The sequence below is a fragment of the Chanos chanos genome, chromosome 11 (genome assembly GCF_902362185.1).
Source record: "Chanos chanos chromosome 11, fChaCha1.1, whole genome shotgun sequence".
Lineage (NCBI taxonomy): Eukaryota > Metazoa > Chordata > Actinopteri > Gonorynchiformes > Chanidae > Chanos > Chanos chanos.
This window is the reverse complement of record NC_044505.1, coordinates 17,012,451-17,026,052: the sequence shown is the minus strand read 5'-3', so window position 1 is coordinate 17,026,052 and position 13,602 is coordinate 17,012,451. Positions and strand designations below refer to the sequence as shown.

Genomic DNA, 13,602 nt, shown 5'->3' with positions numbered 1-13,602 from the left:
TTTTTCCCCCCTCTGATTTTATCAGAGTCACACAAACATTACCGCTGTCGTCGGCTAACAACTTAGCAAACAACTGCAACATAGTCGCACACAGTATTACTCTGTTTACACATGCTTTGTCTGTGTGTGTGTGTGTGTGTTTGGTGGGGGGGGGGGGGGGTTACTAGAGCTTGTACAGTTCTACAAATTCCCAAGAGGACAGAGGAAGAGGGTCTATGTTGTTTCTAAAATCGTGTCATACACGCGGCTTTAATACGGCGAACGTCTGTTACTGGCTGAGAAAAGTCCTGTATATTTCTGATAAGTCTTGGGTATGATGTGTAGTAGTCAGATTCAGTTAAACTGGCTTGCAACGCAGAGAAATTAAATAATTTCAGCCTTTTTTTTCCCATCAGATAACCGTTTCCAAAATGAAACTGGAATAAAACTAAAAAAAACCCAACCAAACAAACAAACAAAAAAAAAAACCCTAAGAATTTAATATTTGTGGATGTGAGACAAATTTAGTCCTCCTAGTGTCTCTATCTGTGACGTGTGGGAACCTCTCTCTCTCTCTCTCTCTCTCTCACAAACAGCATCCTCCCCGAATTCTCTCTCTCTCGCCCCTCCGTTGCCATGACGACACACCCGTCATGACTCGTCCCCTGTCACACACACATGTGCGTGTGTGTGCGTCACGTGACCGTGGAAAGGGGGGGGCGTTCCTCCATGTGCGTTCTGACACTAAAATTAAACTCACGTGCCCTCAAAACTGCAAAAAAAAAAAAAAAAAAGAAAAGAAGGAAAAAATAAAACATTGAAAAAAAAAAAAAAAGAAAAGAAAAAAACACCACACGTCGACGCATGCCGCCTCTCTCTTTCTCCGTCTCTCTCTTCGCTTTATCAATCCCTTTATTGTTTGTGAGGGGGGGGCAGTCACATACTGAGAACGGTAGAATAACTCATGCAACTGTGGGGCATATTTTACCACATTAAATGCCTTATTGACTCTCTCTCTCATATCAAAGACATGGAAAATCTCCCACTGATGTGTGATTAAAAAAAAAAAAAAAACAGCAGCCCAGCTGAGCGCTTTAATTGTTCTGATTTCATATGTGCGTTTTCGAGACGTTCACGGCTGGACTGGGACACATCGGATTGGAGATGCAGTACAGATAAACGGTCGAACCGAGAATCCGACGGCCTGTTCGTTCCGGGGGGGGGAATCGCGGCACTTCTGTTCTGAGAGTCTAAGGGTTTAGTGTTTGGAACGGTTGGAAAGGTCTTGGAATTTTTACCTCGAGGTCGTCGAGGGAACGGGCGAGGCTGAGGCGCCTGGAACGCCCGAAAGATCTTCGGCCCGAGGAACGCTGAGGAAAGCCCATAGTGATGCCCCGGAACCTTCCACCCTGAGAGACAGAGAGAGAGAGAGAGAGGGAGAGGTAAGAGTTAATGTAAAACACACACTAAAAACACACACACACATACACAGTGAAATGAGACACAGAGAAATGAGAAAATAAGAGTATGATAGAGTATATGACAGACACAAGCATTTCCATGCACACACAATGGTATCTCCAGACTCTCCTGCCTAAGCTGGTAAATCTATTTTCTCATGTGTTAGGGACGTGTGATCACTGCAACCTACGGACAGATACAGACAGAAACAAAGAGAGATGGGGAGAGACAGTAACACACACAGAGAGAGAGAGAGAGAGGGAGAGACAAAAAGAGAGAGAGAGACAGAGAGACACTGAGAGAGACAGGGAAGGACAAAAACACAGAGAGAGAGAGAGAGAGAGAGAGAGAGAGAGAGAGAGAGAGAGACAGGGAGAGGAAGACAGGAAAGAACAGAGAAAGACAGACACCGAGAGAGTCAGAGATAAAAACAGAAAACAGATGGAGACAGGGAGAGAAAGAGAGACACAGGTAGAGACAGAGACAAAAGACCAGAGAACAGAGAAAGAGACAGAGAAGAGAGGGAGACAGGGAGACTCGAGAGAGACAGGGAGACAGAGAGCACACGCACACACAATCATTTGTTCCCCCTAAGCGCTCAGCATCCTTTCCCCCATCAGGGCATAAGGAGTTAGTTCATAAGGAGATGTGTGTTTTGTGGAGTCATACAGCATATTAGCCCACATCCACATGTCTCCTTCTCATATACAAGTAGAAAGGAGGTCAGGGGGGATTGAAAACAAGTCTAAACAAACACACAAACACAAGCCCGTCGCGGACGGAGAACCCCCTATAATAAACCTTACTATCCTGACCGGCTTTAATGTGATTGTGAGAGGGCACAGCGGACATGTGTTCTCACATGACCGCCGCTTCTAAAAGGGGGCGGGATTTCGGAGAAGAGACCTCAGGGCCCACGTGGTTGTTCTTTTTTTTTTTTTTTTTTGCCTTTTCCTTTTCTTTCCAGTAAAAGAATTTGATCAGGTCCTTCAGAAAAAAAAACAAACAAACAAACAAAAAAAAACTCCCCAAAACAAATAAATCGGTCACCTCAGGGTTCAACAGTCGCTTAAAACTTAAACGCTTGGGGTGGAGGCTGACCTAAACAGACAGAGAGACCAAGAGAGCGTGGAGAAAGTCGGAGGAGAGAGAGAAAAGAAAAGCAGAGAGACAAACGCGAAGGCAGACAGACAGGTGGAGAACAAGACAGACTCGGCGACAGACAGACAGATGGACTGAACGAGAGCCCGAGGGACAAACAAACAGAGAGAGACAGACGGAGGAAAGACAGACACGCTGGCAAGCGGACGCGACAGCCGTCAGACAGACATGGCGGGGGGGGCACCAGACGGAGAGACGGTTGGTCGATAACAGATTGACAGATTAACAGACAGACAGAAATATGTGGTCCGTCAGTGAGGAGGACAGACGGTAGAACGAGTCTAATGGACAGAGAGACCGACGCTCAATCACAGAGAGACAGACAGGCAGACAGACAGACAGACAGACAGGACAATAGACGTGTCTGCTTGAGCTAATGGAAGGAGGAGGTGACTGGGCGAAGGGCTGAAGCCGTGCGGACCGCGCCACGTAATCAAACGGCCATCGGCGTTGCCATGGTTACGGGGAGAACTCAGCTGCCCGTGTCTTCTGCCTCGTCTTTACACTTCATCTACTGATTTCTCTCTCTCCCTCTCTCTCTCCCTCTCTCTCTCTCGCTCTCCCTCTCTCTCCGTCTCTCTCTCGCTCTCCCTCTCCCTCTCTCTCCTTCTCTCTCTCACTCTCCCTCTCTCCCTCTCTCTCCTTCTCTCTCTCTCTCCCTCTCTCTCTCCCCCTCTCTCTCTCTCCTTCTCTCTCCATCTCGCTCTCTCCATACCTCCTGCGTGGGGGCGCGTGCATGCCTGTGCGCGCGCACACACAATTTGACACACGTGTGCACGCTGACCGAACGAGAGTAAATTCTGATCACGTGAATATTTTGAGGGTAATACTGGGGTATCCCTTCTTCAATGCATGTTAATACATCACCATCAATACGTCAGCCTTAACGATTCAGGCATCAATTCATGTGTTCAGAGAGATTAACACTCCGTCATCTGACACCTTCTCTCTTTTAAAAACACATGAAGGAGAAGTTCATGGCTTCTACTGCCTGTGATTATTGTGTCTCCACACGCCAACGTCTGAAGCCTTGTAGATGTTAACGATGGAAGTACATGGCAAAAGTTAAAGGCCCAATCAGTATTTCAGCATTTGAAATCTACTGGTTCCCACCAAATACAGTGTTACCAGGGGCGTAATGGAACACGGAAGACGCAGTTCGGTTCACACCACGGTTTGGACGTCACGTTTCGGTACGAGCTTGGTACACCGGGGGGGGGGGGGGGGGGGGGGGGGGACAAACACCCGCACATGCATGAGGCTGGTTTTTTTTTCATCTATTTTGAACAGACAGTAGTGCAAGTTACAGTGCGTTCCACCTAGTGTCGTATAGTCCTCCGTTGTCCAGCCATTTACCATTCATCAAGAAATGTGGATTACTTACTGCTACAATGTACCGCTCAGCAAGGACATAAGCTCCTTCAGAACGTATGGCGTCAAAACCAGATCCCAAACCCATCCCCTTTACCGAAGCAAGTAAGAGCCATCAAACCAACAACCCACAGAGCTGTTTTATTAAGGTAAGTACAAAACGGGGAGAGTATGAAACACCGGTGAACTATCCTTTTAAGTCCAGTGTTGATGGAAAATCTAATACCCCCCCCCCCCCCCCCTCCACCCCCCTGCCTTTTAACTTTGGTCTTCCCCTGTCGTTAACTGGGCTTTTTTTTTTACACACATTACAGGGGAGCTGTGGAGCCTCAGACGGAAACAGGCGCGTTATCGCGTACTGTCCTTTTTCTTAACAGGGCGGACACCGTGACTCCTCTTTGAAAAGAAAGAAAGAAGGAAAGAGAGAAAGAGAGAAAGAAAGAAAGAAAGAAAGAAGGAAAGAGAGAAAAAAAAGAAGGAGAGAGAGGCAGCTGTGCACTTCTTGTGATGTTAGCTAACAGGGTGGATGCTTGTTCCAGCGCAGATCCAGATCGTGAGGGGGGGAGGGGGGGGGGGGGGGGGGGGGGGTGAGGGTGGGGGGGGGGGGGGGGGGGGGGGGGGGAAGGGGAGCCTGAAGGCATTTCCATGCTTTATCAGAGTGGAGATCAATCAGGGGTGGCTATATCTTTCCTGTTTACAGCAGCAGAAGCCGTGTAGCCTATGAACAGACCAGAACCAGTCACATACAAAGGAACAAAAAAAATAAAAGAAATACATAGACGTAAGCCTGTACTGTTTCTCTCTCTCTCTCTCAGTGTCTCTCTCTCTCTCTCTCTCTCTCTCTCTGTCTCTCTCTCTTTCTCTCAGTGTGTGTCTCTCTCTCTCTCTCTGTGTCTCTCTCTGTGTCTCTCTCTCTCTCTCTCTGGGTAGTACATTTTTGCACACTGTGTTTATGTTTGAGATGTAACTGCTCATTGTCCAAACGGGGAAGGAGTAAATAAAAATTGTTGTTACATTCCGCTTAAAATCCTATAGAAACTTTCGGAGGTATTTCTGAACCTGGGAGCCAGTGTTACGTCCGGGACGAAATGTGTTATATTGTAAAAAAAAAAAAAAATTCCTCAAGTTTCACAGTTTCATACGTGGTCCAGGTATTCCGACCCTTAAGCACGGAGCAAGCCCAGACTAGATATGCCTTAAGAATTCACAAAGCATTCATCTACTCTCACTCTCACTCTCTCTCTATCACACACACACACGCACGCACGCACACACACGCACGCACACGCACGCACACACACACGCACACACACATGCACACGCACAGACTAAAACAGATGCAAGTTCTCTGTTTAATGAATTAAACAGAACAAATGTACTGCTTATCTCACAATGTATCTCCTGTTGATAAAAATCTAACTAGCATCTGTAACATGTCGATTTTCGCCTTCATTAACGCTGTAAAGAGCCATTTCATTTCCTTTTTGACATCCAAAGTTAGCAGCTCTCAGGCAGCGAAACAGTGAAACCTGCTGGCGGTCCAGAGTAACATTTAATAGAATTTGAATAATCTGGCCTGGTGTGTGTGAGAGCAACACACCAGATTACCGTAATCTGACGTCTAATCTCAATTTTTAAATCCAAGAGCTAGTTTAACCCCCCCCTCTCCGCTGGACACTTTTAAAAGCGTCCCCTTACAAAAATGATTTCTTTGGGTTGTAAATGACTTTAGGTTCACCTGCTGTTGGATTTCATCATGTTTAAAAACAGCAAAGCGGTTTTCCCCTGCGACGATAAACTGACTGTTTGATTTGAATGCAAAAGTATCCTGAGAGAAGACAGCACGCTCTCACTCTCTCTGTCACTCTCTCTCTCCGGTTTCTCTCTCTCTCTCTGTCACTCTCTCTGTCCCTTTCTCTCTCTCTCTCTCTGGTCTCTTTCTCTTTCTCTCTCTCTCTCTCTGGTCTCTCTCTCTCAGTCACTCTCTCTCTGGTCTCTCTCTCTCTCTCTGGTCTGTCTCTCTCTCTCTGGTCTGTCTCTCTCTCTCTCTGGTCTCTGGAGAGCATTAGGTACTTAGCTTGGTAAGTGGCAGTGAAAAGAGCGGCAGACGCTAACACACGTACTCAGCGGCTTTAGAGCCACCTTTGCTAATGTTTATAAACACCATCCAAGTGCTCTCTACACAATGTCATTGGACCCCGCCTGATCAGGACTCCAATTCCCAAGATGCCACTCACCAGGCCCATCTGCCACGCTTTTTTTTTTTTTTTTTTTGCCACCACCTGCCCGAGACAGCGGCTGGACTGGCTACCATGACGACCGTGTTTACGCTGACCCCGTTTGAACTCTGCTTTGAAAAGGACTCCGCCACGGCTGGTTCCCCATAGCAACGGAGGTTGGGAAGGTCGCACCCTGACTGTCAGTGCGTCTCTAAAATCAGTCTGAAATTTGATTCTACGCCAGCTAACACACGCACACACACACAAATAAATAAATCACCCTCAATTCAGGATGAATTTCAATTTGCATAAGAAAAAAAAAACAAAACAAAAAACCCCCCAAAAACCTTTTGGGTAATTGAACTGTGCCAACAGACGGGGAGGGACTGATTTGATTACAGCAGAGGGACAGGAGGAGGAAAAAAAAAAGAAAAAAGAAGACAACTGGTTTAGTCAGACAGTTTGTTACAGGTCTAGATGAGCACAGGACTAAACCAGACTTCAGAGCTCCCTGTTAGGCTGCGGCTTACCTAAAACAAACAAACAAACAAACCAACAAACCAACAAAAACAGGCTGGTGTTGTTCTAAAGCACTTTGTCACACATGCAGCTATGCCAAATATGAAATACATAAATATGCAACGAACAATAGATAATCAGTTCAACAATCGAAACACTGCGCCATGTCTGATACCTTGTGCTTAAGTTTTCTTAAAATAGAACAAACATTAACAAACAGTACAAAACAGACTCCATGGGCTGGAGTCTGTCCATTATGGTGGCACTACAACTTTTGTGTGTTTGTTTGTTTTTGTTCTGTGGTAAACTAAACATATCTGAGTAAACTGGCACTGAGCGAGATGCTCTCTGCCACGCACTCCTTTCCTCATATTGTGTGTGTTTTTTTTGTTCTTTTTTGTCTTTCTGGCTCAGGTTGGAGCCCCCACACAATGAGACTGGACTCCGCTAATACAGCAGAGCAGTTTCTAGAAATTTCCATAACTTGGACATCTAAACTCTAGGCAATGAAAGTAGCAGAGGCAAGAGACATGGCAAGGGACGACTCGTTTTGAGTTTTCTCTTCACACGCGTGCAGTGGCCATGGAGTGGCTCCATAGAGTGACTCCACAGAGTGACTATACCTACATTTCGACGTTGTTCCCAGTCAAATTAAAGGTCTAAAGCGTCCTGCAAATATCTATCAGCAAATTACACTTTTTTATTGGACCTGTAAAAGCTATTACCATGCCTCTCCCAATATCACACAGCCTTGTTTATCTCTCTCTGACTGCATGAATTGTGCGTGCGCGTGTGTGTGTGTGTGTGTTTGTGTGTGCTTTATAAAGCACTGCTCACAGACCCCAGAGACTGTCTGAGTCACAAAGCATGCATTAATATTTGTTCTGATTTGAGAGTCTATTTCGAGGCAAAGTACACACAATGGCCCACCAATAACTCTCTGGTCTGGTTGTTGCCTGATAACAGCCGGCCCTGTTGTCAATAAGAAAACGCTGCAAGCCTTTAACAGCTGACTTGCGGTCAGCCGACAGGTTGGTTGCCCCTGCGCCATTTAGACAAGACAGCGGCTGTTTACGACTGATCCTGGATCAGCAGTGAAAGAGCAGATAGAGATCAGAGCCATTCTGGGTCTGAAATTTTCCACTCCCTGAGGGTGATAAAAGGTTTGGCCTCTGTGCTGAATCTTCTCATCTCTCGGTTAGTTTTAACATGTTCCCTCCAAAACCATACACACACACACACACACACACACACACACACAGAAATCATTTCACCAGCAGACACACATGTATGAATAGAACCAGAACTGCTCTTCAAATCTCCTTTTAAAAGTTCCTCCCTTTAAAAAGAAGGGGAAAGAACTTGATGCATTTGTCCTTCTTGGTAATAACATATCAACCATAAGTCTGCCATGACTTAAAAAAAAAAAAGTCTCCAAAAGTCTCAGAGAATTCAAACGAATTAAGACCAGACAGAAGCACAGCACATGATATTTGGTTAGAGACGTCCAAATGCATTACAAGATAAAGGTAAGGTGAGGAGGTAAAAAGTCCAAACAAAGCAGACCTATGCACGCGAGAACATACAAAGGAAAATGAAACATTCGCAAACATTTCTCTGGGTCATATTTCTCTCTCTAGCTCATTATCACGTATAAGTGATAAGGAACATAACAGAGCTGTGCAGAGCTATCGCACGTTATTTTACGATATTGATGATGGTGTGGACATGTGACTCCAAATGAGCTGTAAAGAATACAAAAGAACTAGAGAACAGAGAACACTAAAAGAACAGAATTACGACTTTTGAATTGCTTATGAAGTCAGAGTCAAGTGCATCACATGCAGAGTCAAAACGTCCTCTTACCTTTCTCTCAGACTCTTTGCCCTTTCTTCCATTGTGCTGATGCTGCTGGTGTTGATGATGGTGCTCCCGGAGGTTCTTATCAGCCCCGAACAGTTTTTTCGCCCACTCGTCCTTGTGCGAGGGGATCCGGTGCGGCTGAGAGGCGATCTCACCCGCAGCCCGGTAGCGGTCGGCCGGGATCTTGTTCATGGGTGGAGGCAGGGTGCTGCAGTTGGCACTGGACCAGCCGTCGGTGGACTCGGTGTAGGATTCCTGATCGCTGCTGTGACCCTGTCGCCAGTCTCGCAAGACATGCACAGGTAGCCAACGCTGCCCGGACGGCCCCTTCTTGCTGTGAGCAGGGTAGTGCGTCCGTGTGGGGAGGGCTGAGACGTCCAGTCGGGAGGAGGTGCTCAGATGCCTGCTAGAGAGAGAGGCTGGGTCTGGATGAGCGTGTGAATGGGGCGGAAGGTGTGGCTGGGCGTGGTCCAAGAGCGGGTCGTGCCGAAAACCGTTCCGATGGGTCGGGGGCGGCGGCGGCGGCGGCGGAGGCGGGGCGCCGACTTGCGAGACGGCGCCGCGTCCCATCTGCGGGTTTTCCCAAAGTCCCGCGGGCACGTGGCGGCCGGGGTTGGCGCCGAGGTCGACCAGCAGGACTCGGTTGTTTTTCTCCTCGGGCAGGAAGTTGCCGATGCCGCTGTCGCTGTTGCTGCTGGTGCTGTTGTTCTGCTGAGCGTCCAGGTCGCCGTCCAAGAAGGCGCGAGCACGGACGCCCTCGATGGACTCGCCCATGTCCCGGTACAGCACGGACACGAACTGGAGGAGCGGCTGCGAGGTGGGGGGGAACTCCAAACAGCCGCCCGTGTCCGGGTCAGGGGTGCAGTCGAAACCAAAACGCCTCGCCACGCCCTGGTGTATTTTGTGGTGACACAGCTCGGGATCCACGAGAAAAACGTGGCACGAAGTACGTAGGCCCACGTCATCCTCCCCGCTCCTTCCAGGCCGGCATTCGTCGGCGGCCTGCATGGTAACCAGGCCGAAAAAACGGCGGTCGTCTGGGCAGACCGCGCTAAAGGCCAGTTTGTCAGCGGGGTAGGTCGCGAGGGTGTCTCCGCGGTCGCTGCACAGCTGTACACAATCGTGCATGACTTTCAGCAACACCAGAGAATGCACCTTCTGCTCTGCCCGCAAGCGACGCATGCAGCCACGGATCGCTTGAAGGCTGTCACTCTCAAGGTTGGCGCTGGTGGACGCCAGCTCAATAGAGCCAAGGTACCCCACGATCATGCCCACGTTGAGGATACTGGCTGAGTCCGCAGGGGGCAGCAAGGCGAAGTTGTCCTGCTGTTCGCAGGGTTCGAACATGTCCACAAACACAGAGTCGTCGTTGAGAACTTTAGCCATCTCCTCTTCCGAGAGAAGGTTTGGGTCACTCCTGCGAGTGTTCCCGTAGGCAAAGTCCGGCTCGGAGAGCGGACGCGGTTTGCTGGAGGACGCGCAAGCCCCGGCCTTTTCGGAGCTGCTGGAGGAATGGCTCGAATTCTCAAAAATCATGTTGAAGATTCCGCCCGACTGCATCTCCGCGACCACGCGCTCCGCCCGGTTGATCCCCAGTGTCTTCGAGTCCATCTTTGGCCTCAGCCAGTGGTTCTTTGCGTCGTGGAAACCCAGCTCTTCGTCGCTGGAGCAGGAGTCCATGTGTGGGTTGCCACGGTTTCCCTCAGCGATGACCAGGTGCAGCACCCCCGAGCAACGGCCGATGAGCTTCACCACGTCCTCGTGCGAGGCTTTCGACACGTTGATGTCGTTCACGCTCAGTATCTGGTCGCCTGCGCGGAGACCTACGTAGTCGGCGGGGCTGCCCTTGAGAATGCAGCTCAGCACGCACGGAGACTGGCCCGACAGGGTGAAGCCGTACCCGGCCCGCCCACGGGCCACTTCCACCCCCCTAATGCGCATCGGCGGCTGGGCGTTGGCCCGCCTCCTGCCCACGTCTGACTGTCTGAACATGGTCTCTCCGCTTATCCTGCCAGGGGCTTCTCAAATGCAGAGCAGGGGGGCTAAATGCAACACTGGAGTGAAAACATCGCCTCCTCACCACTGCTTAACCCTGTGGCGTCATCCTGTCAGCCTGACGAGAGTTCACAGAGCACCTTGAGGAGGAAGGAGAATGAAGACCGTTAGAGGCGGCCTGATTGACATACAGTAGCAATAACTGTAGAATCACGGAATACACATTAATGACAAACTACTATATGTTCAGACAAAAAAAGAAAAAGAAAAAAAAACAAACAAACATATTTCGTGTCTAGGCATGTGTCAGCTTAAAAATTCAGACAGTTCCCCCAGCTTTAAGTTTTTAAAAAACAACACACCTGTACTAACATGTCAAATATCACTCCTAAAAAAAATATAAATGCAAAAATTGGAGACAATGAGAGTTTATGTTGTGGGAAACTGAACAAATTAACACAAGGTTTAGTTCCTGATAGACCACTACCTGTTAAGAAGTATTTCACTGATACACTCGAACTCTCCTCTTCTCTCCCTCTCCTACACACCTGACTAAAGGATGCTCCCTCCCTCCACACTCCACCATCCAATAGGAAGCTGTCCGGTCTACGTCTCACAGGTGAGAGTCAAGATAGCTATGGTGTTGCTCGGCAACGAATCAATGGCCTCTCTACATGTGGCGCCGTTAACAAATACAACCATTTACCAGCGCTCAGTGCTATGTTCATTAAATCTACTCGGCCTACAGTAAATCAAATCGAGTCATATAAACATGAGAGCAAGCTACTCATAGTGTCAAGAAAATGTCCTAATTTAGTCATTGCATAACGTTTCAGTGATGGATCTGGAATAGTTATAAATGTTAAACCAACGTTACATCCCTACCACAAATAATAATACATAGACGAAAAGACGCAACTTAGAAGCCTCTAGAGTGCAGTTTACTGCGTAGTAGAAAGTAGGACGACCATGGGGGCACACTGTCTTTGAACCAAAATACATTCTAGTTTTAACAATATTACATCAAGGCAACGACCACAGACCCGTTTTAAGCCCAAAAATGAGCGGCAGCTCCAGGCCAAGGGAGTGGTTTTTTTTCTTCGCCAAAACCTATGTAATTAACTATTTTATGGTGCAAAGCTGAACATAAAGTCTTGGTATTTAATAGCTGAAATGAGAATCCACACACTTTTCAATAAACTGTTGCTCGAAATCCTTATGGTGAAAACGCATCCGCCCTTGCTGGATATCTGTCCCGCCTTCATTTCCCCCACTGTAGGAATGTCAATGAGTTAAAAAGAGTAACCATGACACCGAAAATGTCCACAGAACCTTCGTATCACTTATTGGCTGGAACAGCTGTCAATCATTTCCTAAACTTCCCAAACTAAGTTCGATTGAGGTTGGAATACATTAGCCGAATGGTATTCCACAGGTGTTCAAAACTTCAAAACAAGTGTCAGAAAGTAGTATATGTTATTAAAACGACGGCTATATAGACTTCGTCCGTAAAGTTGCAAGATACCGATTGCCTTATAACTTTACTGTGATCAGCTGAATTATTCAGCTGCCGTAAGCTAGTTAGCCAGGTTGCTCGGTATTGTTTTCCACCCCTTCGTCAGCGATAAAGAAACAGCTGGGTAGCGAGTAACGGTATGAGTTATCCGAGTAAGATGCACTCAGCTACTGCAGAGTGGCCAAGTCAACGCCTGACTTTGAGCCAATTAAGTAAGCCAGCTCTGCAAACCAAACGTAAAAGACATGTATGCGCTTACCGTGTGAAATAAAAATGCTCAAAAGGCATCGCACATACCTACTAAGATCCTGGAGTTTAATAATTTCCATATCAAAAAAGAAATTCAGGTGAAAGCTAGATTGCTAACTTATATTAGCAAGCTGTTGTATGTCCGTTTGACTACTGAATTGCACAGACAATAATAACATCACCATATAACATCTACACAAAAGCTGTAACTTAATGTCTTACTTGTTGTACATGCGTCCTTCACTGATGTAAAGTTTGATGGCATGGTAACGGTTTGTCTTCGGCGTAGGATAAACAATAGAAAGACAGCCAGCTGGTGTAGGGATAGAAGGAGGAGGTGTGTTCTTGTTTAAGTGCTTTTTTAGGGGGGAACATTGGTCTGGAGACTTTGGTCACATGACTTAATACAAGTTGAACCGTGTCTTACTGGACAACGGTCGCCCCGAAAGTTTCTGTTCGAGACTGTTCGTAAATTTTCGGGTTTAAATCTTTTAATGTCTACTCCCCTCCCCCCCCCCCCCCCCCCCAAAAGTTTTTGTTGCCTTTCAGCTGCAATGCTTAAGGAGTTGTAATGACGTGGTAGACCAGATGGTAATAATAGAAGGTCAGGGTTTTTCTTGACAGATTCAAAAGAAGGCACTTTAGGTTAACATTTTCACTGTTTAGAACTGTCCTGAAGAGGATTACACAGCCTTTAAAACCCCCTTTTTCAATAGGCAGTATGTTTCTTGTGTTTTCAGAACGAAAAAAAAAGGATGATGATGATGATGCCACGGAATAAAAAAAAAGGGAAAGGAACAACTTTGCAAGTTCTTAGATACATGGTATATACTAATCAACTTAAGTTTAAATTTCAGAGTAAAACTGTAAAACAGTCAGAGTAAAGCTGAATGAACAGCATTTAAAAGCTTTCATGACGAGCGGTTAATGCTTTGCTTGTTAAACCATTTAGTTAAGAGGACAAGGACTTAAAAACTTTGTAAATATTGTGAAATCTCCTGCAAAAACATGTTGAAAATTGTGTGTATATATATATTTATATTTACTGTAGGGTCTGATATGGAGGTTCGACTGTTGTTGAATGGTTTGGTCCCCATGGAAACCCTTTGGATGCGTAGACACAGCACAGAGACAGAGACCAATCACATGGACAGGGGTGATGCTTCCCTGTTAAATTATCCCCTCTACCCCCAATGCCCCCTAAAATATCAATCCATCAGCAGCCTCTGGTTTACCTTGTGCTACACATTCAGGGCCAGGGTAGTTTAA

General features: G+C 47.0%; 1 protein-coding gene across 1 annotated transcript in view; it reads right to left on the bottom strand.

The window, feature by feature from the left end:
• Positions 1-10,565, bottom strand: part of rgs12b (regulator of G protein signaling 12b) — a 41,515-nt gene extending 30,950 nt beyond the window's left edge. Inside the window, exons 1-2 of the mRNA XM_030788068.1 lie at positions 8,577-10,565; positions 1,278-1,388 (exon numbers count right to left, since the gene is read on the bottom strand). Coding sequence (XP_030643928.1) covers positions 1,278-1,388; positions 8,577-10,565 — 2,100 coding nt within the window. The remainder of the gene's footprint in view (positions 1-1,277; positions 1,389-8,576) is intronic.
• Positions 10,566-13,602: the final 3,037 nt, after the last annotated feature.